At 60.2% G+C, this 24870-nt stretch overlaps 2 protein-coding genes across 2 annotated transcripts; both read right to left on the reverse strand.

The window, feature by feature from the left end:
* Positions 1 to 353: 353 nt before the first annotated feature.
* Positions 354 to 9773, reverse strand: TMEM235 (transmembrane protein 235). The gene is given in 9 exon segments (XM_036268325.1): positions 354 to 456; positions 4544 to 4628; positions 4631 to 4693; positions 4696 to 4745; positions 4798 to 4855; positions 7242 to 7286; positions 7289 to 7381; positions 9597 to 9710; positions 9713 to 9773. Coding segments are annotated over 9 exon segments (672 nt in total).
* Positions 9774 to 15783: 6010 nt separating this feature from the next.
* Positions 15784 to 21223, reverse strand: BIRC5 (baculoviral IAP repeat containing 5). The gene is made up of 4 exons (XM_036268476.1): positions 21073 to 21223; positions 20456 to 20565; positions 19067 to 19184; positions 15784 to 16731 (listed from the first exon to the last, which is right to left on the reverse strand). Exons 1-4 carry the CDS (start codon positions 21181 to 21183, stop codon positions 16642 to 16644), a joined length of 429 nt encoding a protein of 142 aa, XP_036124369.1. The 5' UTR covers positions 21184 to 21223; the 3' UTR covers positions 15784 to 16641.
* Positions 21224 to 24870: the final 3647 nt, after the last annotated feature.

Genomic DNA, 24870 nt, shown 5'->3' on the forward strand with positions numbered 1-24870 from the left:
TCACGGGTGTGTGTGTGTGTGTGTGTGTGTGTGCAGAAGCATAGTGGTGAGGAAGGAGGGAATGTGGCTGGACTTGGGGGGTGGGGCAGGGGCATCCTGCCCCTGGAGGGGAAAGCAGAGGCCAGATCCCACCCGCGCTGAATTCAGACTTGATGCCACAGGAGAGGGAGGCCACAGTGAGCGTTAAAGCAGGAGCCAGAAGCCCTCCTCCCCCAGCCCCCCCGCCCCGGTCTCCCCTTCTGTGGGCTCCAGTCCTTCTGTTCTGGGAGAGGAAGTCAGCAGAGAAACCGCAGGGCCCCACCTGCAAGGGGCTGATGGGAAAGGAAGTGAGACAGGTGTGAGGTCTGAGTGGGTTAGGGGGGTTCAAACCACAGAGTTTCAATGTGGGGGACCATGGCCCAGGAGGAGGTGCGACGCAGAGGGTAGAAGAGGGACCTCTGGACCAGATCCTTGGCACTAGACCACAGAAGGCGCAGCTGGCAGACTGGGCTCCAGTCCTGCTGGGCACTCAGCACAGCCTCGGGCAAGGTGCCCTCACCCAGACACTTGGGCTCAGGGTTGTGAATAACCCAAGGGGAGCACTTAGAAGAGCGGCTCTGGGTGAGGGCCATTGTTGCTGGCGCCTCCCTGCCCCACCCCCACCCTTCCCTCAGAGCTGCTGGGAAAGACCTGCCTCTGTGCCTACCAACACCATGACACGGGGTGACTCTCTTTGCCCTCCAAGCTCCCCCTCCATGCTCCTCTCATTTGTTCTGGGAGCTGTGACAAAACCAGTGGGGTCCCAAGCCTTCTGGATATCTGTTGGGGTCAGTTAGTGAGGCCCCTGACAGGAGACAGGGGAGGAAAGGGAGGTGGTGTGTTCTTGCTCCTCCTCAGCTCCCTCCCCCAAGGGTGTCCCTGAGCCAGGCAGGTAGACCTCTCCACTTCCCTGTCTCCAGGTTCCTGTAACCACCCTCCTCTCACGCCTTCTGGCCTGGGGGGTCCTGCACCATCCCTCCTGACCCCACACTCTGCCACACCTTTGTAGATTGTCCCTTTATAAACTTCCCAGTTTTCCAGTGTACCTGTGCCCTCTGTTTCCTGCGGGGGCTCAACTGACGCCAGCATCCTAGCTCCCGGCCCCCAAGGGTGCAGGTGATGCTCTGCAGGTGGACCTCAGGGCCCACGGTGCAAGCTCTGCAAGGCCCAAGGGTTCTCAGGACGGCTGTCCTAGACTCGTGTAGTTGTTCAGTGGGACCGCTTTCCCGCACGTGGCAGTAAGATGTCTTGAAGGGGCGCTGTTCCCTAATTGGCATAAGGCACTTGGGAGTCAGCTGTGGCCCTGGAGCTCAGCCTGGGCCAGCTGTCGCTGAGACAGGTGAAGGGCACATGGGTCCCTTGGGACTCTCTGCTAACCCTGCCCTCCACCTGTCTCAGCGATGTGTCATTTTGGGTGCTGGGACCCTCAGCTGTTCCACGTCTATGAGCAGGGCAGGGTGGCTCAGGTAAAGACCCAGACCCACCCGTGCCCTGGGACCAGCGCAGGGTGCTCAGCACTTCTGGTGGGAACCTGCTTCCCAGGCCCTGGCTGGGACCTGGGCTGGCCTCTCCAGGCCGGCGAGGAGAGCTGTTCCCAGGTTGACCATGCGGGGGCAGCCACGGCTCAGGTCTGCCGCTCAGGCACCGGTCTAGCTTGGCGCCCTGCTGCCCCCTAGTGGGCACCCCGACCACTGAGCGCTCAGGACGGGCCGGACTGCAGCCTCTGCAAGGAACAGCCAGCACCGTTCACCCTCCTCAGCTGGGATGTCTGTGCCCCCGTCCACAGCGCAGGGGAGGCTCCACTACCCAGAGCTGGGCAGGAGCAGACAGGACAGAGGGAAGAAGTGCCGCAGGACCTGATCCTCCATACCACCTCCCCCAAACACATGCCTGCAGGTGGTGGGCGTGCCTTTCCACCCCTCCCAGACCTGCCCAAGCTGGAGAGGATGGTCACGCGGGGCCTTGGGAGCCCTTACAACCCGGTGTGAGCTCATTTGCCTGGAGAACACCCACAACAGCTGGGGGTGGGGGTGGGGGCAAGACCTCCCCCTTGACTGCCCATGCCGGGTACCCTGGCCCCACCACCGTGCCCCCACCAGCCACTGCTGGGCTCCTCCCCTGGGATTAGGTCCCCTCTGATGCTGGAAGTGGATGCCCCTCGTGGCCAGAACTGCTGTGTCGGGGTGGACATGTGTGGTCCTAGGCTACAGGGGCAGAAAGACATTGCCCCCGTTTGGGGCCCCAGTGCCTGAACTTTCTGCAGAAAAGCAGAGAAGCTCCAGCCCCAGGGAGCCAAGTTCCAGAGCAGCACCAGCTCCCACCTGGTCCCTACGCCAGGAGGGCTGGGCTCCGCCGGTGCTCACCCCTGGGAACATGGGCCCGGCTCTCTCCAGGCCTGTCGCTCATTGCGGTGGGGACCCAGAGCCCCCTGGTGGAGGAGCTGTAGCTGTGGGTGGCTTAACTAAGATGCTCCTGTGCTGGAACATTTATATCCAATACTTAGGCATACAGTCCCCCCCCCTTTATTGATGTTAGAGAGAGAGGAAGTGAGAGGGAGAGAGAGAGAGAAACATCGATGAGAGAGAACATCGACTGGCCGCCTCCTGCATGCCCCCCACTGGGGATCGGGCCCACAACCTGGGCATGTGTCCTGACCAGGAATTGAACCGGCGACCTCTTGGTGCCTGGGTCAACGCTCAACCACTGAGCCACACCGGCTGGGCAGTTTTTAAGTTTTAAAAACAAGAGAGAGCCAAGTTAAATAAGGGTTAAATTCTAACTTTATAGACTTTGATTTACAGTGACACTCACCTTTAACAATTAATTATGGTCTCAAATCTTTAAACAAAGGTACAACAAATATTTTAGAAACAGATTCAGAAATTCGGGGATTTTTTTTTTTTTTTAGTTTACCTACCATATCTGTGTTCAAGTTCTATTCCAAGAACCCCCAAACAGCAGGAGTTTACTCTAGATGGACGGACACAGGCACACAGGTGGGACGTCCGTCTCTGGATGGGCACAAACGTGCATGCACACATGCGCGCACACACGCACACACACACGCACACACAGCCGGTGACAGGACTCTAGCCCTTGCACCCTTTGAGCCACAGGCGTTCGTTAACTATTCTGGAAGTTTTGAGAGAAAGAAAAGCTTCCACCACACCCAGCACAAGCTGATTTATTTCAGGGAAAATGGCACAGTGCTGGGATCATGTGGAGTGGTGAATGCCAACCCACCAACAGGAAGGGAAGCCCCCGCTCTGTCCCTCAGTGGGGCCCCCAAGATGGTGCCAGCCCCGTGCCCCCGGAGCTTCCTGTAACCTTCCAAGCAATAAGGGGAGAAAGGGGAGGGGGAAGACAAGGCAAGGGAGGCAGCCATGCCCCCGGCACACACCCCAGACTCAGGAAGGCCCTGAAACGGGGCTGCTTGGGACTTCAGGTACCGTCCAGCCCCCGCGGACCCTCTGTCACCCTGACTTCTCCACCTACAGGAAAATGAGCGTGTCTCGGCCCTCACAAACCACGGTGACCAGGGGTGGGCTGAGTGCCCCCCCTCCGGCCTATCTGGCCCTGTGGGAGGGCCTGTTCTGTGGCCTGCAGGCCTGGGTCTCAGTGGGGTCCCGCCGAGCCTGGGTGCAGCCTCCCGTCAGTACGCCTGCAGAGGCCAGCCTCTGGCCCTGCTCGCTAAGCGGCTTCGCCTCTCCCCTCACCCCACTTTCACACCTGCTCGTGTGGGCGCCCACCCGGCCCTGAGTTGCAGACACTCCCAGGGAGCTGCAGGTGGGACGGTCAGAGCCGCCAGGACAAGGACGGAGTCCCGAGAGCGAGGGAGGAGGCCGAGGTGCTCCCGCCCCTCAGCTGCTGCACGGTGCATGAGGGCTCTGGGCCTGTCCAGTCTCCTCCCATCAGTGCCTGCCAGGGAGGGGCGGGTGGCGGGGGACAGAACAGAGGCCCCGGAATCCCACCAGCTAGCAAGGGCATCTGGCTCTGCCGTGCTCCAGGGTGATCTGGGCCTCAGTCTCCCCTTCAGTAAAGTGGGTGACTGGAAAGCATTGTCAAGGTGACGGCAGGTGGGATGAACAGATGAGCACACAGCACAGTGCCCAGCGCGGTGGGTGTTTAACAGACAAACCTGCCTCTCTTTCCAAATCCCCTCTCCCCAAAATGGGCAGCTTCTCCACCTGACCCAGGTCCCTAGGTACGGGGACAGCTGTGGCACCAGGACCCCTGGCAGAAGGGCTGCACCCCCAAGAGGCGAAAGGACTGCTGAGCACCCCACCCAAGTGCACCATAACCCCCCTCGAAAACCCCTTCCTCCTTGGGACTCACTTGCTCATCTCCGCAGGAGACAAACCAGTTAGTCCACGGAGGGCCTGAACAGGACAGGGGAGCCCCCACACGTCTGGCTTTGCCCAGGCCCCTGACCCCCAGGGTCCCCTCCCAGCCAGGCTCCAACCAAGCCTGCCCAGTCCCAGGATGCAAAGGGAAGCCGAGCCCCTCCTCCCCACCCCCTGCCCGCCTGGGGCTCAGGCTGAGGGCGCGGGCCGTGAGCAGGAGGGCACCGCTGAGCGCCTGGGAGGCGCAGGAGCCCCAGGCCAGCGCGGGGACCAGCCGAAGCCGATGGGGACGTCCTGCACACCGGGGCCTTGCTGGCGGGCCGTCTCTGCGAGGCCAGGTGTGAGCAGCTGATGTAGACGACAAGCCCGCCGGGGTCAGGGCACCTGGGGAGGGGCGGCCACTCAGTGTGTCTGCTTGCTGGGGCACCTGCCCTACCTGGGGCCCTGGCCGAGGTGCTGCTGCAGACACCGCTTCCGGGGTCCTGCCCACTCGTCTTTGGGGAGAACGGGGGCTCTCAGTCCTCCAATCCCAGGACTTCACCCCACAAAACCCCTGTACAAACGTACCACCTACACCCCCAACACATGGTCCCCACTTACACAACCGCCCCACATCACAGCCCCCTCCAGGATGCCCTGGAGTCCCCCCCCACACACACACAGTGGCCCCCACAGCAGCTGCGCCTCGGGGCTGCTGTCCCCACTGCACTGGGTGCCCCCAGGCCTCCTCTGGCTGAGGTCGGTGCCCCCAGCAGCTCTCCCGGCCTAGGTCTGAGTTCCAGGCACTTCTTCCCGCCGTCTAACCCCTGCCTGCCCCGGACTCGCCTCCCCCAGCGTCTGGCCCGCAGCCTGAGCTTTCAGGAGGGGAAGGTTGGGGGCCCCGTGCTGTGTGACCCTTCGTCCGGCAATTCTGAGGCAAACAGCTGGGCACTGGGACGTTTTCCTGCCCATCTGGCCTCAGCCGGACCAGCTCAGAGAGCCACCCCCGGCCCACAGCTGCAGGCTGACGTCACCGGCCACGCTCAGTGCCAACCGGGAAATGTGTGCAGGGCGGGTGGGCTGGGGCCCCCCAGGCCGCTCTCCCAGCTTCCTCAGGATGCTCTCACGCAGCTGTCTGTCCCAGCCTGCGGCGGTCAGAACCCACAGGGTCCATGATGTTCCCTTTGGACACTGCCGACGAGGACAGGAGCTGGCCAGAGCTGACTGCAGGGCCACGCCTGGGTCTCGCTGGAGCCCAGCCCTGGGGTCCCCCTCACTGCCTGATCTTGACCGAAGATGGGGAGGGGAAGGAGGGGACGGACAGCCACCAGCCCGGGGCTGGGCAGAGAGAACGGAAGCAGGGATTTAACCGGGGGGAGGATGTGAGCCGATGGACTGCTTGGGCCCCGGGACGGGTCAGCACCCAGAGCGGGCTGGCAGGCACCTCTCCCCGGCTTCCTCGGGACACTCGTGTGGCTGGGGCTCCAGAACAGGTGCCTGTCCCAGCCTGCAGCGGTCAGAGCCCCGCCCACCCAGGCTGCCCCACCCCTGAGCCCCTCTCCAGGCCACCAGCTGCTCGCTCCGCGTCCAGCCTGGCTGAGTGCAGGGCCCCCCCGCGCTGCCGGAGCAGGGGACACAGAGTTGGCTCCCAAGCTGGACCCACACCCCGCCCCTGGCTGACACGAGCCACCAGCTGGGCAGTTACGGAGGGACTGATCACTCCAGGTCCTGCCCGCCCGGGTGCCCTTCTCAGGGAAGAGCCTTGCCCATCCAGCACCTGGGCACTGGGCCCCTCCCTACTTGGAACGCTGATGGTGAGGCGGCATGGGCCGGCCGCCTCGTGTGGGTCCCCTTGGTGTGAGCTGGTGTGTCTCCCAGCCCAGGCTTCGTCCCGGCCACCTGGGCGGGCTGCGGTCAGCTGGCGGATGCCACGGATGCCCGCGCACAGAAGGCAGTGGAGCGCCGGCCCGCTGCCTGCCCCGGAGTCCCTCCGCCCACGGCTGGCACCTTGGTTCCCAGCACACTGCCGAGGTTTCCTGGCTACAGTCCCACCTGACCGCGCCTCTCAGGGACTCCCGAGGTCCCCTAATGGGGCGAGGCCACCGCCGCCGGGGCGAGTCTCCTGCGCTCAGTCTCCAGCCGACACCGCGGCTGGGGCTGGGCCCTCGGTGCACCAGCCCTCCGGGGAGGAAGGGCCTGTCTGGGCAGCCCCAGCTCCATGCCCTCTGGTCCCTGACAGCAGGTGCAGGATGCCAGACCCGCTCAGGCCTGGCCCCGGATGGCAGGGCCACTGAGGACTGTCCCCGAGGAGCCCGAGCCCCTCAGTGACGGCCAGCCTTGGGCAGTCAGCGGCACTGGGTGGCAGGATGGGACAGTGGCACTTAAAGGCAGTGGAGGGGCCCCCAGGACAGGCCTCCTGCTGACCTTGGTGAGTCCTCAGGTGTCTCAGCCGGGAATGTTGGCTGATAAACTGCTACTCGTCAGCCTGGGCCTGGGATGTGTCACTGCAAAGGACTCTGAGGCCCCTTGTCACCTCCCATAATGCCGGGCCCTGCCTGCCCTTGCTCCTCCCACAGGACGGTCTGGGAAAGAGAGGGGGGTGGGGGGGCGGTCCTGTGGCCCAGGTGCTGGATCAGCAGGGCAGGCAGGGACCTGGATCACCTGGGAGACCCTCGAGCCTCCGGTGGGAAGCTCAGTTCTGGGCACCCCCCCCCCCCCCGGGTCCCTGACTGTGGGCCCACGACCAGAACCCCTGCCCCTTATAAGGCCCTGGCCCCACCCAGGGCGATTGCCTGCTGTAGCTCCGCCCCCAGGGTGGGCCCAGGCCCTGCGCAGCCCAGAGGAGAGCCCAGGACAGGCAGCAGGAGGGCCAGCACCCGGCCCCCAGAGTCTGCGCCCCACACTCAGCCCCCAGCAAGAAGCAGCAGCTGGTGAAGAGTATCAGGGGACGTGCTGGGCCAGGGACCTGCGGAGGCCGCAAACCCAGCTGCACACGAGGACGAGGCTCAGGCGCAGGACCACCAGGACGGCTCGGTGCAGCGCTGCCGGACAGGGGCGCAGTGCAGACCCCGCTGCCTTCGGGCTGTCTGTCCAAGCCCCCCCACAGGAATGCCGGGGCCTTGGCCGGACTGGACCATTTCCCTGCCTCCTCTGATGCCCGTCTCCACGGTAGCCACTGCACCCTCCCAGTGGCCACCCTTGTCGGGGCACAGGCTCCCTGAGGCCTGGGGTGAGGAGGCTTCCCCAGCACCCTCCCCCGGGGCAGCGGACCGTGCTCCCTACCCCCAGGTGGGAGATGCCTGCCCGGCGGACCATTTGGAAACATGAAGGAGAACCCCAGAGGGGCACAGCCGGGCCCCTGTGGTCACAGCCACGGAGAGCACGGGCCTGGCTGGTCGGTGTGCAGTGTCCTGGGCCCGGCGGGCTGGCTCCTGAGCGGTGCGGGCGAGGATGAGGCAGTCCCGAGCCAGCCTCGCCCAGGGGTCGGAGAACAGGGTGACGGCGCCCAGGACTCACGGAGCAGGTGCCGCACTGAGGGGGAGACGCCCAGGCTCGGCGGCGAAGGGGTCCACCAGGGGGACACACTGTTCCGCCCTGCGGGGCAGAAGGCACTCAGCTGGTGGCCCTGCCTGCTCCAGGCATGGTCCCCGGGTGCTGGCGGTGCTGGCGGGCTCCCACCCCTGCCAGAGCCCAGTGGACTGACCCGTGGCCACAGGGCCGTCAGACCCTCCCCTGCAACTCCGAGTTGGGGCTCCAATGCCTTTGGAGGACTCCAGACCTGGGTTTGTTTATGGGATGGACAGGGCCACCCTCAGGACAGCCTTAGGCCCGTCCCTGAGCTGCTCACAGGCCGGGGGCCGGAAGGGGGTGTGACTGGGCTCTCTGACTTCCCCCTTGTGCACGGCCACGGCCCACATGCACACACATGCACACCCACGGCCCACATGCACACACATGCACGCCCACGTCCCACATGCACACACATGCACGCCCACGTCCCACATGCACACACATGCACACCCACGGCCCACATGCACACACATGCACGCCCACGGCCCACATGCACACACATGCACGCCCACGGCCCACATGCACACACATACACGCCCACGGCCCACATGCACACACATGCACGCCCACAGCCCACATGCACACACATGCACACCCACGGCCCACATGCACACACATGCACAAGTCTGTCTGGTGGATGGTCAGCGGTCCTCCCTCCCAGGTGCACCGAGGAAGCCACCATCTCTCACACATGTTCATAGTCACACACACTTCTCACACACGCACATCTTCACTCACACACACTTCTCACACACACACCTTTACTCACTCAGACACACTTCTCCACTCTCCCTACACACGTTCAGTCACACACACTTCTCCACGCTCACCTACACACATGTTCATAGTCACACACACTTTCCCCACACACACGTCTTTACTCCCTCAGACACACTTCTCCACGCTCTCCTACACTCACCTTCACACAGACACATGCTCACAGACACAGACACACACACATACACACATGCCCACACCCCCCCCCTGTCGCCCCCCAGTGGGTGAGGAGGGCTGGGGCAGTTGGAAGTCCTCGCCCTGCCCCCCCTGCATCTGGCGGCCACGGCGGCTGGGAGCACAGGTTTCCTGTCTCCTGGTGCCTTCAGGCCATCAGGGGTGGGGAGCCGGGCCGCCCCCAGCCCCGGCCGTGCTGACAGGGAGGGCAATGGGGCTGCCGAGTGGACCTCCAACTCCTGCTCACTCTGATGAGGACCCCTGGGCTCCCACATCTGGGCCCCCACCTCCATCTGCTCCCACTTCAGCCCCCACACCCTTTCTTGAGGACAAACAGTGGGGCCTGCCCACCTTTCTCTCCCTCATTCCTCTGACCCCCGGGCCAATCCCAGGTCACACAGTGGGGCAGCCGGCAGAGCCCACGCGGCCTCGGGGGTGACCTGGTATCTGCCACGGATGTGCCACTGCCTCGGAAAGGAGACAGGGGAGGCCCAGGGCTGCCAGGGGCCACCCGGCGCTCCCCTCTAATCTCCCACCCCAGCTTGGCTGTCACGCCCAGACACTTTGGGGAGGGGGCGACAGGAGGGGCCAGAAACCTCTGCGGGCAGACATGCGGTGTGGGGAGCTCAGCACTGCTCTGGAGGGGGTGTGGGGCGGGATACAGGGGAAGGGGCCCAGTGGCAGGGCCGTGTCCCCCACCTGCTGGGCACCCCATGTGCTGCCCAAGCTGCCTACCTTCACAGATGCGCCAGCGCCCCGAGTGGAAGGAGAGCGGCCCGAGCCCCATGCGGTTGTCGGCAGCCGCCGCCTCCAGGAGGTACCAGTAGTCACTGGCCACCGCGGCCACGGCAGCACGAAGCTGAGCAGGGTGCCCAGGGTGGCAGCCAGGAGCAGCCCGCCCAGCCGGGCCATGCGGGGCAGGGGCGGGGGCGCCAGGAGGTGAGGGGAGCCCCAGAGGTAAGGGGACCTGGGAAGCTGGGTGGTCTGGGTATGTGGGAGGCAGGGATTGGAAGTGGGGAGAGCCGGGAACAGAGAGGGGAGGGCTTCTGGGGAGTGGGTAGACTGAGAAAGGGGGCCCCGGGGATGGGGTGGGGTCAGGGCAGGGAAGCAGGGCAGGAGCGCCAGAGGTCGCGGGCAGGGGGCACAGGGGGCCGGAGAGGGCAGGTGCGCTGCCGCTCTGGCAGCTCTTCAGGGCGCAGCGCTGGGTTCCTGCCTGCGGGCGGCTCGCGAGGCCCCTCAGGTTCGCAGGGAAATGGACCCCCCTCTGCCGGGTTCAAGCCCCAACTGCCCCACCCAGCTGCTGCAGGCCAGGGGTCCTTGGGCACATTTCCTAATCACGCTAAATCTGGGGCTCTTCAGTCACCAAATGGCCTTGCTGGGGAAGAGGAGGGGCCTGAACCTGCCCAGAACAGGGCTCGGTGGGCAGCCCCTCCCTGCCCGCTCGGAGGAATCCAGCAACGCCGGCTGAGCGGGCAGAGGCTGCCTGGCACAGGGCTGCAGAAGGGCCTTGCTGGGCTCCTACTTGCACACGCACATGGGCAAGGCCAGCCTCTGCGTCCCTGGCTCTCAGCAAGCGAGCAGGTAGCTCCTGGGGCGCGGCAGGCGCTCGGGGTGGGAGGCGGAGGGAGGAGCTGCCTGGGACCCGCAAGGGAGGGCCAAGGCGGGCAGTCAGACGGGCTGTCTGGGTTCAGCCCTGAGTGGAGGGAAGGCCCATCTGGTCCCTGGACCGTCCCTCGCTGTGGATGGGGTGACAGGCCAGAGGCCCCTGACTTGGAGCCACCCCAGGTCTCATTTCAGTGTGAGGGATCTAGCAACAGTCAGCGAGGACCACTGTGGCAGAACTACTGAAACAGCGTGTCATACCACACTCAGACAGCGGCAGGAAGGGCTGAGGTCCTGGCGGGCTGTCCCTCTTCCCGCACAGGCTGGGCTGGGGGTCCCGGCTGTGGCAGTGGAGGCGGGTGGCAGCCAAGGGCCCTTCTCGCTCAGGGCACTGGGCCTGGAAGGGGAAAGGACTCGCAGGCAGACAGGGAAGAACATCTATGAAATCAGAACTGGGCCCGGCCCTGTGGCTCAGTGGTTGAGCGTGGTCCCAGCCTGAGAGGTCACGGGTTCGATTCCCAGTCAAGGCAGCTGATTGATGTTCTCGCTCATCGATGTTTCTATCTCCCCCTCCCTTCTTCTCTCTCTAAAAATCAATAAAAAAATATTAAAAATGTAAAAGCAGGACTGGGAGGGGCTGGGAGGGGTTGGGAGGGTTGAGGTGGGGTGGGGGCAGGGCTCCTGCCGGATAACTGCCATGGGCCCTGATGGGGGGCGGGGGGGGGGGCGAAAAAGAGCCCGGACAGTTGCTCCACGATGCCACAGTGTGACCAGGGTCATCACGGCTTTTGTTGGGTCAAAACAACCTCCTTTACTATGTTTAAGGTACAAGTCCAGAGACAGTTCAGGGAGAACCCCTTTGGGGGACTTGCTCCAGGGGCCCCCATCTCTCAGCCTTTGCTGCACCCCCACAGAGCTTAGACAGACAAACTCGGCTGTCGGGCGAGCGAGGAGCGCTGTTTGCACCACCGGGCCTGCACGTCTCCCCTCGTGCTGCGGGGTGGCCAGTGCGCAGCCGCACCCATCCGCTTCCGGCCCAGGCAGCCGGGCCTGCACGTCTCCCCTCGTGCTGCGGGGTGGCCAGTGCGCAGCCGCACCCATCCGCTTCCAGCCCTGGCAGCGGGCCTGCACGTCTCCCCTCGTGCTGCGGCGGTGGCCAGTGCGCAGCCGCACCCATCCGCTTCCGGCCCTGGCAGCGGGCCTGCACGTCTCCCCTCGTGCTGCGGCGGTGGCCAGTGCGCAGCCGCACCCATCCGCTTCCGGCCCTGGCAGCGGGCCTGCACGTCTCCCCTCGTGCTGCGGCGGTGGCCAGTGCGCAGCCGCACCCATCCGCTTCCGGCCCTGGCAGCGGGCCTGCACGTCTCCCCTCGTGCTGCGGCGGTGGCCAGTGCGCAGCCGCACCCATCCGCTTCCGGCCCTGGCAGCGGGCCGGCACGTCTCCCCTCGTGCTGCGGCGGTGGCCAGTGCGCAGCCGCACCCATCCGCTTCCGGCCCTGGCAGCCGGGCCCGCACGTCTCCCCACGTGCTGCGGCGGTGGCCAGTGCGCAGCCGCACCCATCCGCTTCCGGCCCTGGCAGCGGGGCCCGCACGTCTCCCCACGGGCTGCGGCGGTGGCCAGTGCGCAGCCGCACCCATCCGCTTCCGGCCCTGGCAGCCGGGCCCGCACGTCTCCCCACGTGCTGCGGCGGTGGCCAGTGCGCAGCCGCACCCATTCGCTTCCGGCCCTGCAGCGGGGCCCGCACGTCTCTCCACGTGCTGCGGGGTGGCCAGTGCGCAGCTGCACCCATCCGCTTCCGGCCCTGGCAGCAGCCGGGACTGCAGACTGGACTGTCCAAGAGACTGCAGGCGCCAGGCCTCGGGGGGACCTTGATGAAGTTGCCTATCTATTTCCCTTGAGATGGACCCAATTACACCCTCGCCCAGTTCTGAAAAGGTGCTGCGTTAGTGACCCATTCATTATCCACCCCCTTTCGTGCACTGGGAGCCCACGAGAGCCCTCCGTGGGCCACCTGATAGGCACCGTGCCCCTCCCCAGGCCAGCGGGGCCACTTCAAAGCCAGCAGCTGCCCACTCCTGCCGAAATCAGGGGCCAGAGTGACCTTCTGAAGGAAGAAATTCCAATTTCAAGTGACAGAAACCAGGACTGCGCACAGCCTCTCTTTACACCTACATCCGCCCACTGGACAGGGCTGGGAGCCCAGGGTGCCTGACCCCGCGGGCCTGGGGCAGCCGGCCTCCTGCTCCAGCTGAGGGCACGAGGAACATACACACGGCACATGTGACGGGTGCTGCCCCAAGCAGGCGGCGAGGTCACGGTCAGAGCCCCTCAGCCTCAGCTGCACCGCAACTACTCTCACAGCGTCCGGCAGACAGCCTCCCGCAGGACACACGTGTCCCCACCACAGCCGCCTCATCCACGCAGGTGAGTGGGGAAGCTGGGCCCAGTGGACTCGAGACACTGCTCAAGTCAAAAGCAACGGTTCTCCAGGGTCCCCAAGGTTGCGGTCGTGGGTGGGAGCATGTGCTTTCCACATGGGGGCTCCCGGGTCTCCCCCAACAACTCAGGTCAGGGAAGGGCTCCTCACGGCCCCTTGGACTCGGCCTGCCTCTGTCCAGGGAGCCTGGCGATCTCTGACAGGGCTTTGCCAACAGGGGAACAGGCTCCCCTGCCTCCGAGTTCGCCCCTGCCCCCTGGAACGTACACGCCGCCCCCTGGGCCCCGCGCACCTCTCCTTCCTCGTCCATCTGGAGCCTCTTTCTCCATCCTGGACGGACACTCAGTTCCTCCGCCACCCAGGGCCGAGTCCCAGTGCCTTGGAACTCCTGCAGCCACGCGCCACACTCACATGGCTGATGTTGGCCTTCCTCTCCCCGCCAGAGAGCCAGGCAGGCTGTGAGCTGGCTGCAGGACAGCCCGTGGGCCTCAGCTGCTAGACGCAGTGACCAGCGCTCAGCGGGTGCACACAGTGGTGTTCAAGCAAGGATCTGAGTGAGTGAATGGAAAAATGTCAACTCCCCGGGGTCAGGGGGAGACCACAGAAGCCACGGCCCCAGTTCGACCGCAGACAGCTGCAAATGGGGCTCAAATGCTCCCGGCGGGGCCCGGCGGAGCCCAACGGTCCTTCCTGGTGGCAGCTGTGGCTCAGACCAGACCTGCCGAGGGGAGTGCAGACTGGACCACAGCTGCAACTGGAGAAACCGGGAGAAGGGTACATGGGGACCCGCCCCCAGACTCGTCACAGCTTCGTCTTTCCAACTAGAAAGTTGACACGTTGCGTTGCAGGGTAATGCAAGCCAGTTCCAGACGGCCGGGGCCTTCCCAGCAAAGCTGGAGGGGATGGTCAAAGGTGGCCTTGTCTCCAGTCAGGCGGCCGGCCCAGGTCAACCCCAGCTTGGGTCAGCGCCTGGGTTCAAATCCCAGCCCTCATACTTACTAGTCATGTGAAGGTAGACAAGCTATTTCAGCTCTACAAGTCTGTTTCTGCACCAGATAAGGTCACGTAAGACTTCACTGCAATTGTGAGTGATTTTTAAAGTGATTTCAGCCTGAAGAGTGTCCACATCCCAAGGGGGTGCCCACTTGCAGGCGCTGCCAGTCCGGCTGGCTTCCCCACACCACGGGGCACAGGATGGTCTGGATGCCCGAGGCCGGCCTACAGGGCTCTCGGGGCCTGTGAGCCGCCCACTCGCAGCCCTCTCCCCCTCCCACCCACCTCGGAGCACCTGAGACAGGAACAGGTGGAAGGAGTGGAGGCACTGCCCTCAGCCAGGGCCTGCGGCCGATGAGCAGATGTCTTAGGCTCCAGCAATGGCAGTCGTTACAGGCCAGGGCCAAGTCCGGTGTTTGGAAAGTGCTTCTGAAAGAGCAGGTGTGAAAGGTGCAGCACAGCCAAAGGCGGAGAACTGTCACCACCCGCCGAGCACAGGGACCGAGGACAGAACGTCACTGAGGAAGCCACGCAGGCTGGCGGCGTGGTCGAGCGGCGGGATGCTCCTCCCGACACCCGCAGCCTTCTCGGAGTCAGGGGGACGTTTCTCTGCCCCCTGCCCGAGCTGTGGCAGGAGACAAGCGGAGGTGCTGGCTCGTACACGGATGAGCCCAGAAGACACAGATGAATGGTCGGGCGCTGGTGGCCCCGGTACAGGAGCCCGAGGCTGCTGTGGCTGCCAGGATGCGTCCCACCCCTGCATCTGTTTGGGCAGGAAAATCAGTTGGCAGCTAAGAAACCACCATGAAAAGCTGGCAACGTTTAAAAAGCCCAGCAAGGTCCGCAGCCATGTTTAAAATGAAATGGTTTTTATTTTTCAGAAGCAACCAAGATGATCTCCAGAGGTTCCCAATAGGAAAGTAACAATCCACCCCGCAGCTTAACTTCATCAAGGGTGAAGCCAATCTGTCATCTTGGCATCAGGCCGCACCCGTGTGAGCTGGCACGCGGAGGCCAGCGGGGCGCTGGAGCGGAGCTGAGGAGAGGGGGTGTCGCAGCAAGGAGACCGCGCCAAGGGGGCTGACAGACCACCCGTAGCAGCCCACCAAGTCCCCACGACTGTGAGCCAAGTCGTTTAAAAAGGATTCAGGCCACTGCTTTGTTCTGGGGAGGGAGCAACCAGCGTGTGCCCTGCGGCTCAGCAGGCTGTCTAATTGGGCAGCAGTTTCATAAATGGCAGCTTCTGCCAGACCCTGTTTCCTGCTCCTTTCCTTCTCTCTGCCCTCAAGTTCACACCAGTTTCCCCAGTTGCTTAGGATGGCTGTGTGCTCACGGGAGATCCTTGTTTGTGCAGATGTGTGAAATAACTCAAATGATGTTGCAGAACATTAGGAGGGGCTGAGGACTCGCCTTAGCCCCATCACCATAGAAGAATCCTGCATCTACAATAGAAAAGCCAACTGAGGCAGCACAGGTTTTATGATCCGTGAGAGATGATGTGGCTGCTACTCAGGTTCAACAAGGGCTGGGCCCAAGCCCACAAGGTGAACACCGCGGGGCCCCGCGTGGGCTGCCCTGACCCCTTCTCACTACAACTGCACAAACCCTTCGCTTGGTCCATGCCAGGGCTGAAACTCACATATCACTGAATTCATGATCTTGTAGATTGCAAACAAGAGAAAGTTTTCCCAAAAGGTTTACCAATACAATTTTTTAATTAATTTATTCCATGTCCTACTTTAGGAAGATCTGTATTAGAAAAACAGGTGCATTATCAGCCGCCTAACCCACATCGTTCCCAGGAAATAGCTGTTTGCAGAATCCTGTAACTAAGACCAGGAGCTCCCTGCACGGGCTTCCCTCCCAGCCCCGCCCGCCCGCCTGCCCGCGCACGAGTCTGTCCAGAGCGCAACCCCAGAGGACTCCACTCTGCACTCTTCCAACCGTGAGCGGATGAAGCACTGAGCTGGGCCTGCAAATGCCTGTGTGGCATTAAGGACCTTGTCTGTTCTGGAGAAATGTTGTCACCGTGCTGTGTGCCACTGGAGGGAAAAAACCTTCAAGTGACCTCAAAGCAAGCGGCCAGCTTGAGTCAAGACGTCAGTCCTCCGTCCCTCCCAGCCACTAGGGCCTGTCCCTGGAGAGGCTCCACCCACAGTCCCGAGGCGGCCTGGGGCTCAATGCCCCCGTTGTCCCTCTGCAGCCTTGAAGATTACAAAATGACAAAGCAGGAAAGGAAACCCCTTCAGTCACACAGCACAGCCGGAGGCTGCAGGTGGATGGAGCAGGACTTGTCCAAGTGAGACAGCATGCAGATACTGGGAACACGCGACATGCACACCATACACACAGGTTACACAACAACATGGAAACTGGCACCTGGATTCTCTATTTGTTCAGCAGCAGTGGCCCTGTGATCACATTCCCATCAGATCTCAGGCTCGCCAGCCAGTCAGCATGAAGCCCAGACACTACATGGTGGAAGGGCTCTGCCCACGTGACCAAACGTCTCACCTTCCCACCCTGGCAAGCCCAGGGTCAATAAAGCAAAAACAACCAAAGAAAAAAGAATTAGTCACTATACGCAGCAACACCAGGTGCAAGACGGAAGTAGTCGTGGCACTACTTTCAAGAGGAAATAAAAATAGTTTAAATATGCTCATTTCAAAATGTTGTTCCTTTCCTAAGGCACTGTCACGGGCCCCACAGAGCAGTGGTGACACTGGGGACAGGGAGTGTGGTGGAAGGCATCACTCCGTGGCTGCCAGCTGCTCAATGGCATAGCGGACTTTCTTTGCCGTCTCTTCGAATTCTTTCTGCTTACTGCTGGCTTCCTTCGCCTGGGAATAAAGAACAGACGCATGAAACGGAAGGAGCAGCTCCCAAAGCACACCCTGGTGGTCAGATCAGAGAGACCGAGGTCCGGGGCAGCTCCCAGCTCAGGGCTCCCAGCGCGTCGGGCAGAGCCCTGCCCTCACCACCTGGCCTGTGTCTGAAGCTCCTGCAGGGAAAGGCTGGAGCCCCCTCCCCCCCGGGTGGAGACCCTGTGGAGCGCTGGCGTTCTCCTGAACACAGGCACCTTCCCTCCAGCCACCCCAGACCTAGCTCCCAGCCTTGCCCCCGCGAAGTGCTCCCTCCAGGGAACAAACGACAATCACATTAGTGAACCCAGGACCCTTCCCTACCCTGATTTCTATTCTCCCTGATGTCTGTCACACTAAAAAACAAGAACTCTATTGGGTTCAATGTTTTATAGTAAGAAAAATGATAAAGGCTAACATTTCAAAATTACTGTCAACATGTACTTTAAAAATTGAATGTAGAGAGAAACATCTGTTGGCTGCCTCCCGCACACACCCTGACTGGGGATTGAACTGGGAACCTGAGCATGTGCCCTGCCCAGGAACTGAACCTCACCTTTTGGTGTAGAGGACGACACTCCAACAAACTGAGCCGCCCAGCCAGCAATACTTTTTTTGTATCTTAAATTTTGCCCTGTGTAAAAGACTTACTTATTTTAAAATTAAAAGAACACTTAATTTTCCCCTGGCCTGTGTGGCTCAGTTGGTCTGACCGTTGTGCTATGCACCAAAAGGTCCTGGTTTGATCCCCGGTCAGGGCACATTCGGGAGGCAATCAACTGATGTTTCTCTCTCTCCCTCTCCTTTCCTCTCTCTCTGAAATACGTAGGTAAGGATTAAAAATAATAAAATTAAATTAAAGTTTAATTTAAAATAACACAGTGACAGAACAAGAGGAAGCAGCAGCCAACAACGGTGCAGCTGGTGGAGCTCCCAGCACAGAGGCTAACAAGATCCTACGTATACAGCTGTAATCTAGGTGCCACCACAGCACGGCGGTCAACAACTGCATTTTACACGTTTTCTAATAACGGGGTTCAAGGGAAAACAAGAAAGGCGCAGTGAAAACCAGCGAAGCTCGCTGAGCAAACCGGAGCCCGCCGGCTCGCAGCGCCGCCCGCTGTGGGCACGGCCGCCTCACGCACCGGCGCGAGGAGGCTCGTGCACAGGCCAGGCTCCCTGCTTGCTCCACGCGCTGTGGTCACGGCCGCCTCACGCACCGGGCGTGAGGAGGCTCATGCACAGGCCAGGCTCCGTGCTTGCTCCACGCGCAGTGCGCTCCCTGAGCTGGCGTGTTTGCACGTTGGTTCTAACTTACTTTTCCCCAGAAGACGGAGGCAGCGATGCAGCAGCAGGAATCAGGCCACAGGCTGACCTCAAAGTGACCCCATCACACCCACCAGCAGCAGCAGCTCATTTACTTCTGGGGTCTCAGAAATGCACAGCATCACAAGCATCCGCTCCTTGTATCAGTATTTGTGCATCACAACCATTATTTCATCTTGTTCTTTTGATAAAACGCTGATGGCCCTGGCCAGTGCTCAGTGGTTAGAGCATCAGCCTGTGGACCAAGGGGTCACTGGTTCGTGACCACTGTCTTCAAAAATCAATGGAAAAAATATCCTCTGCTGAGGATTAACAACAATCAAAAAAAGTCAGGATGGATGCACAGTTAAATGTCATCTTCATATAAACTAGTAATTTTTTAGTGTTTACTCACACAAAATGTGAGATACTAAAAAAATTAATCCTTGCGTAACTGAAATTCAGATTTAATTGGAAGTCCTGGTTCTCTCTGCAGGCCGGACTGCTCGAAGCCTCCTCTTTGGGGACTCTCAGCTTCACTCATAATCTCCCAGTTACCCAGTCTGCACTTCCAAGAGTCAAGAATACAAGTTCACCTGCAGAAATCCCTTCAAGGTCCAGTTGGACCAGCGCCTTTCTCCAGTACACGTAATGCCCCTTCCTTGATACACACTCGACTATGTGTCCCCCACTCTATGTTCCCACCACTAACACGAAACCCACTTTATGAATGACCTCCCACCTCCATCGTCCGTCCCACCAGCAGAGGGAACCTCACTACGCTGAACACACCTTTTCTGAGGGCACAGATTTCTCTGACTGCACAACCCCAAGACCACACTCCAGGGCAGATGCTCCCCGTCCTTCCATCTCCTCACATACACACCCAAGGGTCTTAAAAAGTGCTGCTGGAGGAAAACCGTGCCCCCAGCATTTGGGAGGGGCTAGAGCTCAGTACTAAGACGCCAAGCAGGGACGGCTCCCGGCTCCTACTCCCCATCATACATACAATTTTGTTCTTGGCTCTTTCTTTGTCCAGTTTCAAAAATTCACCGAGGGTTAATTCTTCAAATTCCTTCTTGACAGAAAGGAAAGCACAACCAGATGAATGCTTTTTATGTTCCTCTCTAGAAAAATCAACACAGGAGCATGTCAACTGAGGAGTCGGTAGAGGGAGAAAGGCAACAATAGCCCATCATCACAGCCCCTTTACCGCCGCCCACTGCGCCGTCTCCCAGGCACCCTGCTCGGCTGCCAGAGCCAAGTGCCGTCCGTCCGAACTAGATGGAACCAGTGCTCGGCCCCAGGCCACGGCCCACAGCTCATCTCAGCACCTTCTCTCTGTGGACCCCGCCCCCACATCCTTGTGCTGGTGTATTTTACCCAGAATCCTTCAGCCGTCAGTAGGAAAAGTGTTACACGTTCTAAGTCCAGAGCTATCACACATCAGATCCCTCGAAAATCCTCGAGTAACTTTTGAAGCAATGTCATTTCACTGGACTGTTACATAATCTACTGGCTTGGAACAGGGCAGCACGGGCCAGGCTTCCCCAGGGAAGTCCTCTGCCTCGCACCATCCTTGTCTGCACAGGGAGTGAGCCCCGCGGAGCCCAGACTGACCCAGAACAGCACTGGAATGAACACAGCCGCACAAAATCCAGAGGGCCAGCCAGCAGCAGCTGGAAGCTGAAAACACCACAGCACTGAGAAACCACTCCAAGACACACGGCTGGCATTTCCCCAGTGACCACCGGCCTGCTCACCATGCCATTCAGCCATACCGGCTCATGAGAGCAAACGCATTTCCTGGCCAAGAAGAGAAACAACCTGGTTGATTCTCTACGGAAAACAGGCAAAGCCGTGGAAAGCGTGGGTTCTGACGGGGAAGAAGGGGCGAACAGAACGTGGCCTGGCAGGGCAGAGCCAGCCCCTCTGGTCTCCCTGAACACATGCAGAAACGTGTCCCTTACAGAGCAAACTCCAGAACAACAGTGAAGTGAACCACTTGAAAAGAGCGTTTTGTGGTGTGTGAATTATAGCTCAGTAAGGTTTTAGATCTACGACTCAAAAACGGGAAAAGCACCTGGACACCCCTGGTCACAACAGGATCTGCTCCTATACTCTGTCCAACCTGAAAGGCAGCGAGTCCCTAGGAGAACGGCCCCTCCAGCAGGCCCGGAGGGGCATTTAGCTAAAGCTGGTGGACTGGGCTGAGAGCACCACCCAGGCGCCGCACGCAGAGGGTCATCCTTTCCCAACAGCCGTTTAGGGCGCGCAATGAGGGTGGAAACTGCGGTCCCTTCACGAAGTGTCTCCAAGACTGAAATAGTTCTCCCAGCGCAGCTTAAAACGTGAGGTCCAGACGCAGCAGGGGCGCCAGAAGGCCTGGGGTACTCACATGGGGTCGTCATCTGGCTCCCAGCCTTCCAGCTCCTTGAAGCAGAAGAAACACTGGGCCAAGTCCGGCTCGTTCTCAGTGGGGCAGTGGATGAAGCCGGCCGCGGCCATCTGCAAGGGAGAGCCCGGCTCAGTCCCCGGCAGGGCGCGTCGGGGCCGGGAGCCCAGAGAGGGGCCGGAGCCCCGGTCCCGGGAGCCCAGAGAGGGTCCGGAGCCCCGCGGCGGGGGGGGGGGGGGTCGCCCCGGCTCCGGGAGCCCAGAGAGGGGCCGGAGCCCTGGGGTGGGAGGGGGGTCGCCCCGGCCCCGGGAGCCCAGAGAGGGTCCGGAGCCCCGCGGCGGGGGGGGGGGGTCGCCCCGGTCCCGGGAGCCCAGAGAGGGGCCGGAGCCCTGGGGTGGGAGGGGGGTCGCCCCGGTCCCGGGAGCCCAGAGGGGCCGGAGCCCTGGGGTGGGAGGGGGGTCGCCCCGGCCCCGGGAGCCCAGAGAGGGTCCGGAGCCCCGCGGCGGGGGGCGTCGCCCCGGTCCCAGGAGCCCAGAGAGCGGTCGCCAAGGAGCGGGGTCGGGGCTCTGGGGCAGGGCCCGGTGGGGCGGGCCTGGGACCCGGGGCCCTCGCGGTCTCACCCGCTCCGGGGTGCAGGCGCAGCCCTCCAGGAAGGGCCAGTTCTTGAACGTAGAGATGCGGTGGTCCTTGAGGTAGAGCTGCCAGGCCGCGGGCAACGACGGGGCACCCATCCCAGCGGCGCCCCGAGCGGTGCCGCGATTCAAATCGGGCGGTTGGCGGCCGCCGCGAGGCATGTCGGGAACGTCCCGCTCTGGAGCGGGCCCCGCGGCCTCCTGGGAATGCGCGGGGCGTGCTGGGAGTTGTAGTTCTCCCTCTGTAGCTCGGCTTCCGCGTCGCTGTGCACCCAGCGACCTCGGTCGGCGCTCCCCTCTTCCCACGCTTAGTGGCGAGTTGTGGGAAGTGGAGCCGAAGATGGGCTGAAGTCTTCGTAACGGGTTTAAAGAGGCGCCCCTGTCGAGTACATACGTATTAAGCCCTATCAGCTTGCAAACTCTCGTTGCTTTTGTGGGCGCCCCACTCCTGGAACCCCGTAGCACCAGCTCCCCCTGCTCTGGTGCAGGCTGGTGGGAGTGTGTGCGGAGGCACCCCCACCTGGAGCCCGCGTATCCTCCAGGGGGAAGATGTCAGATGGAATCCACAGCTCAGCCTCCACGCTCTCAAGTGGGCTATGAACTCGTCTTTTATCAAGTCTTTTCACTGAGGCTTCTTGGAAGTCCAGAAATGGATCCTTGAGCTTTGTTCTCCCTTTTCCATCAGAATTCCCCCTCAATTAGTATCCCTTCAGGTCAGTAGATGGATCTCCGACTAGGCCACAGCATCCAGACACTTAGTCATTCCCCTATCCACGGGCTCTTAGGTTTCGAATTCTGTCCTATTGTAAATAATACAGTAAATGCTTTGTATGCATATCCTTGTGTTCTGGTACTTTTGCTTCCAGGAGCTAGATTTCTAAAAGTGGATTTCTAGCCCTGGCTGGTGTGGCTCAGTTTGTTGAGCATCACCATGCCCTACAAGGTGGAAGGTTCCATTCCCAGTGAGGGCCAGGCCTGGGTTGGGGCTTCATCCCCTGTAGGGGGTGTAATGAGCTCCAGGCAGCAGGCAGTTGATGGATGTTTCTCTTCACATGGATGTTTCTCTCCCTCCCTCTCCCTTTCTCTCCAAAATGATCAATAAAAACATTTGAAAAATAATAATAAAAGTGGGTTTCTAGGTCTAATGTGGGTTTAAAATTTTAATACCTAGCGCCAGATTATTCTCCAAAGAGTTGCAGCAGGACTCATTGCCCTCTGCCATGCCTGTTTTCTTGCTAGCACTAGATATTTAAAATTTGCCATTGTGTATTTTTGGTACATTTATCTACTAATTTGTTTCTCTTTTTCTTATCAATTTTTAGGAGCTCATAGATATGTGCTATTAGCCTTTTCGCTGTTTTGTGTGTGTGTGTAACGTGTGAGCGAGATAATCAGAGACGCACAGCCAAATTGTAAAGGAGCACTTTATTCACCGGCGGGCTACGGGGGATAGTCTCCCCAAATCCACAGCCCTGAGCCTTCTTTGTTGTCTGCTTTTAAAGGCACAAACTACAGGGAAAAAACCTACATTCTTGGTGCCGCTTTTGGCACCGCTAAGGGGGGGAACTGATACAGAAGGGGCGAAAGGAGCTGTTACAGAGGTCAGGGCAACCATTAATCTCTTTCTCTCCATGTTTCCTCTGAGTTTCCCAAGGCCATCATTAACCCCCTTATCTTTATAGTTTTCTCTGGGTTTTTCAAGACCCTCATGTTTACAAAAAACCGCCAAGGTATGTACGTGCAGTAACTGAGGGTCAGAATGGAGTTACTTCATTATGTGTTGCAACTTGCCATTTTACAGATGAGAAAACCGAGGTCTGTGCAGCACAAGTGACATCCATAGAGGTCACATAGGTGTCAGAGCTGTTACAAAACAAAATTCTTCTTTTTTTTTTTTTTAATCCTCACCGGAGGACATTTTTCCATTTTTTGTTCAGGTAGAGTGGGAGGGAGAGAGAGGAACAGAGAGAGAGAGAGAGAGAAACATCGATGCGAAAGGAACACATCGAGTGGCTGCCACCCGCACAACCGACCAGGGCCGGGGACAAACTGCAACCGAGGTACGCGCCCTTAGCGGGAACCAAACCCGGGTCTCTCAGGACCGCAGGCCGACGCTCTAACCGCTAAGCCAAACCGGCCAGGGCCAAAACAATATTCAACTAAGAACATTTAAAGATCAGCCCTGCCCGCCAGTGTGGCTCAGCATTGACCCATGGACTGAGAGGGCACATGACCTGTTGTGGGCTCGATCCCCAGTAGGGGGTGCAGGAGGCAGCTGATCAATGTTTCTCACATCGTTGTTTCTCTCCTACATTGATGTTTCTATCTCTCCCTTCCTCTGTCTTTAAAAAATCAACAAAAACATTTTTAAAAAATGGGAGGCTTTTGTAAAAAAGCAGACAGGACAGGAAATCCTTAGGAAAAGAAAAATGTAAGTTCAGTGGAAAGGTCAGGATGATCATGACTTCTCATTGGCTGAGCTGCGGCATTTTCCATTGGCTGGGCTCGTTGCTGGGCAAAAAGAAAATCTGCCACCCTGCCCTGGCCAGTTTGGCGCAGTGGTTAGAGCATTGGCCCTGAAGGGTCTCAGGGTTGATTCCTGGTCGAGGGCATATACCCAGTCAGGGTCATGCAGGAGGCAACCAATCGATGTATCTCTCTCACGTCGTTACTTCTCTCTCTTTCCCTCCCTTCCTCCCTTTTACTCTCTCTAAAAATCAATGGAAAAATATCCTTGAGTGAGGGTTAACAAAAAAATAAAACAAAACAAAAAGACAAGAAAGTGTTCCAACCTCCTGCCCAGATGGTAAAGTCTCTGCACCTTCCTGTTGGAGAGGCGGGGTTAGTCTTTTCCTGGTGGGGTCATTGACTACGAGCAGGAGACCGTTCCCTACAGGCCTTCTAGACGCCAGCCGAAGCTGAGGTTTCTCTGTTATTTAGAGCAGCTCTCAAGCCCTTGTGTACCTCCCACAGGTCTCAGCACTCCCGCTAGCTTGAGCTGGCAAAGCCTGTGTGCACTGGACACTTCCCCCGCATTCATTCATTCAGCAGGGCGAACTGCCCACCCGCTATGCTCCAGGTGCTGTTCCAAGTGCAAAGGGCCCAGCAGGAAATCACTGGGGCAAAGTGCCCAGGACCCCAGGTCAGCACGTCCTTTGAAGGACATCACCTCACTGCTCATGTGGAAAGCGAGTCCGAAGTCTGCGCCCGGGCCATGGAGACAGCGGGTGATCTCAGCAGTGTCCTCCTTCACTTCCTCCTCCAGGGCAAGGGACCTGGCCTCCCCGGGCCTCAGTTTCCTCAGCTGCACATTGGAACGTGAAGCACTCAGAACCCTGAGCCTTTCCGCTGACCCTTCTGGCGGACACACATGAATGCAATTATGCCAGTGGGGTGCACACCCACAAGCAGGATTTCCCGGAAAGTGTACGTGCCTCTCTTCAAAATGCTGGCGCACAGCCAACCCACCCTCTCACTCATCAGAGCGGGACATGGTTTGCTCTGCCATCTTGCCCACTGGATGTGGCCCTGACTCTCTTATCCTGGGCTTTTATTTATTTAAATTGTTTTTTTTCTTTATTGATTTTAGAGAGAGAGGTAGGGAGAGAGAGAGACAGAAACATCGATGAGAGACATCATCGACTGGCCGCCTTCTGCCTGCCCCCCACTGGGGATCTGGCCCACACCCTGGGCATGTGCCCTGACCAGGAATCAAACCGGGACCTCTTGGTGCATGGGTCGATGCTCAGCCACTGAGCCACACCAGCCGGGCTTTTAAAATCAGAG

This window comes from Molossus molossus, unplaced genomic scaffold, assembly GCF_014108415.1.
Source record: "Molossus molossus isolate mMolMol1 unplaced genomic scaffold, mMolMol1.p scaffold_m16_p_19, whole genome shotgun sequence".
Classification (NCBI taxonomy): Eukaryota; Metazoa; Chordata; class Mammalia; order Chiroptera; family Molossidae; genus Molossus; species Molossus molossus.

What these genes read in the sequence shown, in the direction of transcription:
- BIRC5 (XM_036268476.1), bottom strand. Translation starts at nt 21,183, where the DNA reads ATGGGTGCCCCGTCGTTGCCCGCGGCCTGGCAGCTCTACCTCAAGGAC. An exon ending in GCGCCTGCACCCCGGAGCGG is followed by an intron (nt 20,566 to 21,072) that starts GTGAGACCGCGA and finishes TCTCCCTTGCAG; the next exon opens with ATGGCCGCGGCCGGCTTCAT. An exon ending in AAAGAGCCAAGAACAAAATT is followed by an intron (nt 16,732 to 19,066) that starts GTATGTATGATG and finishes CTTTATTCCCAG; the next exon opens with GCGAAGGAAGCCAGCAGTAA.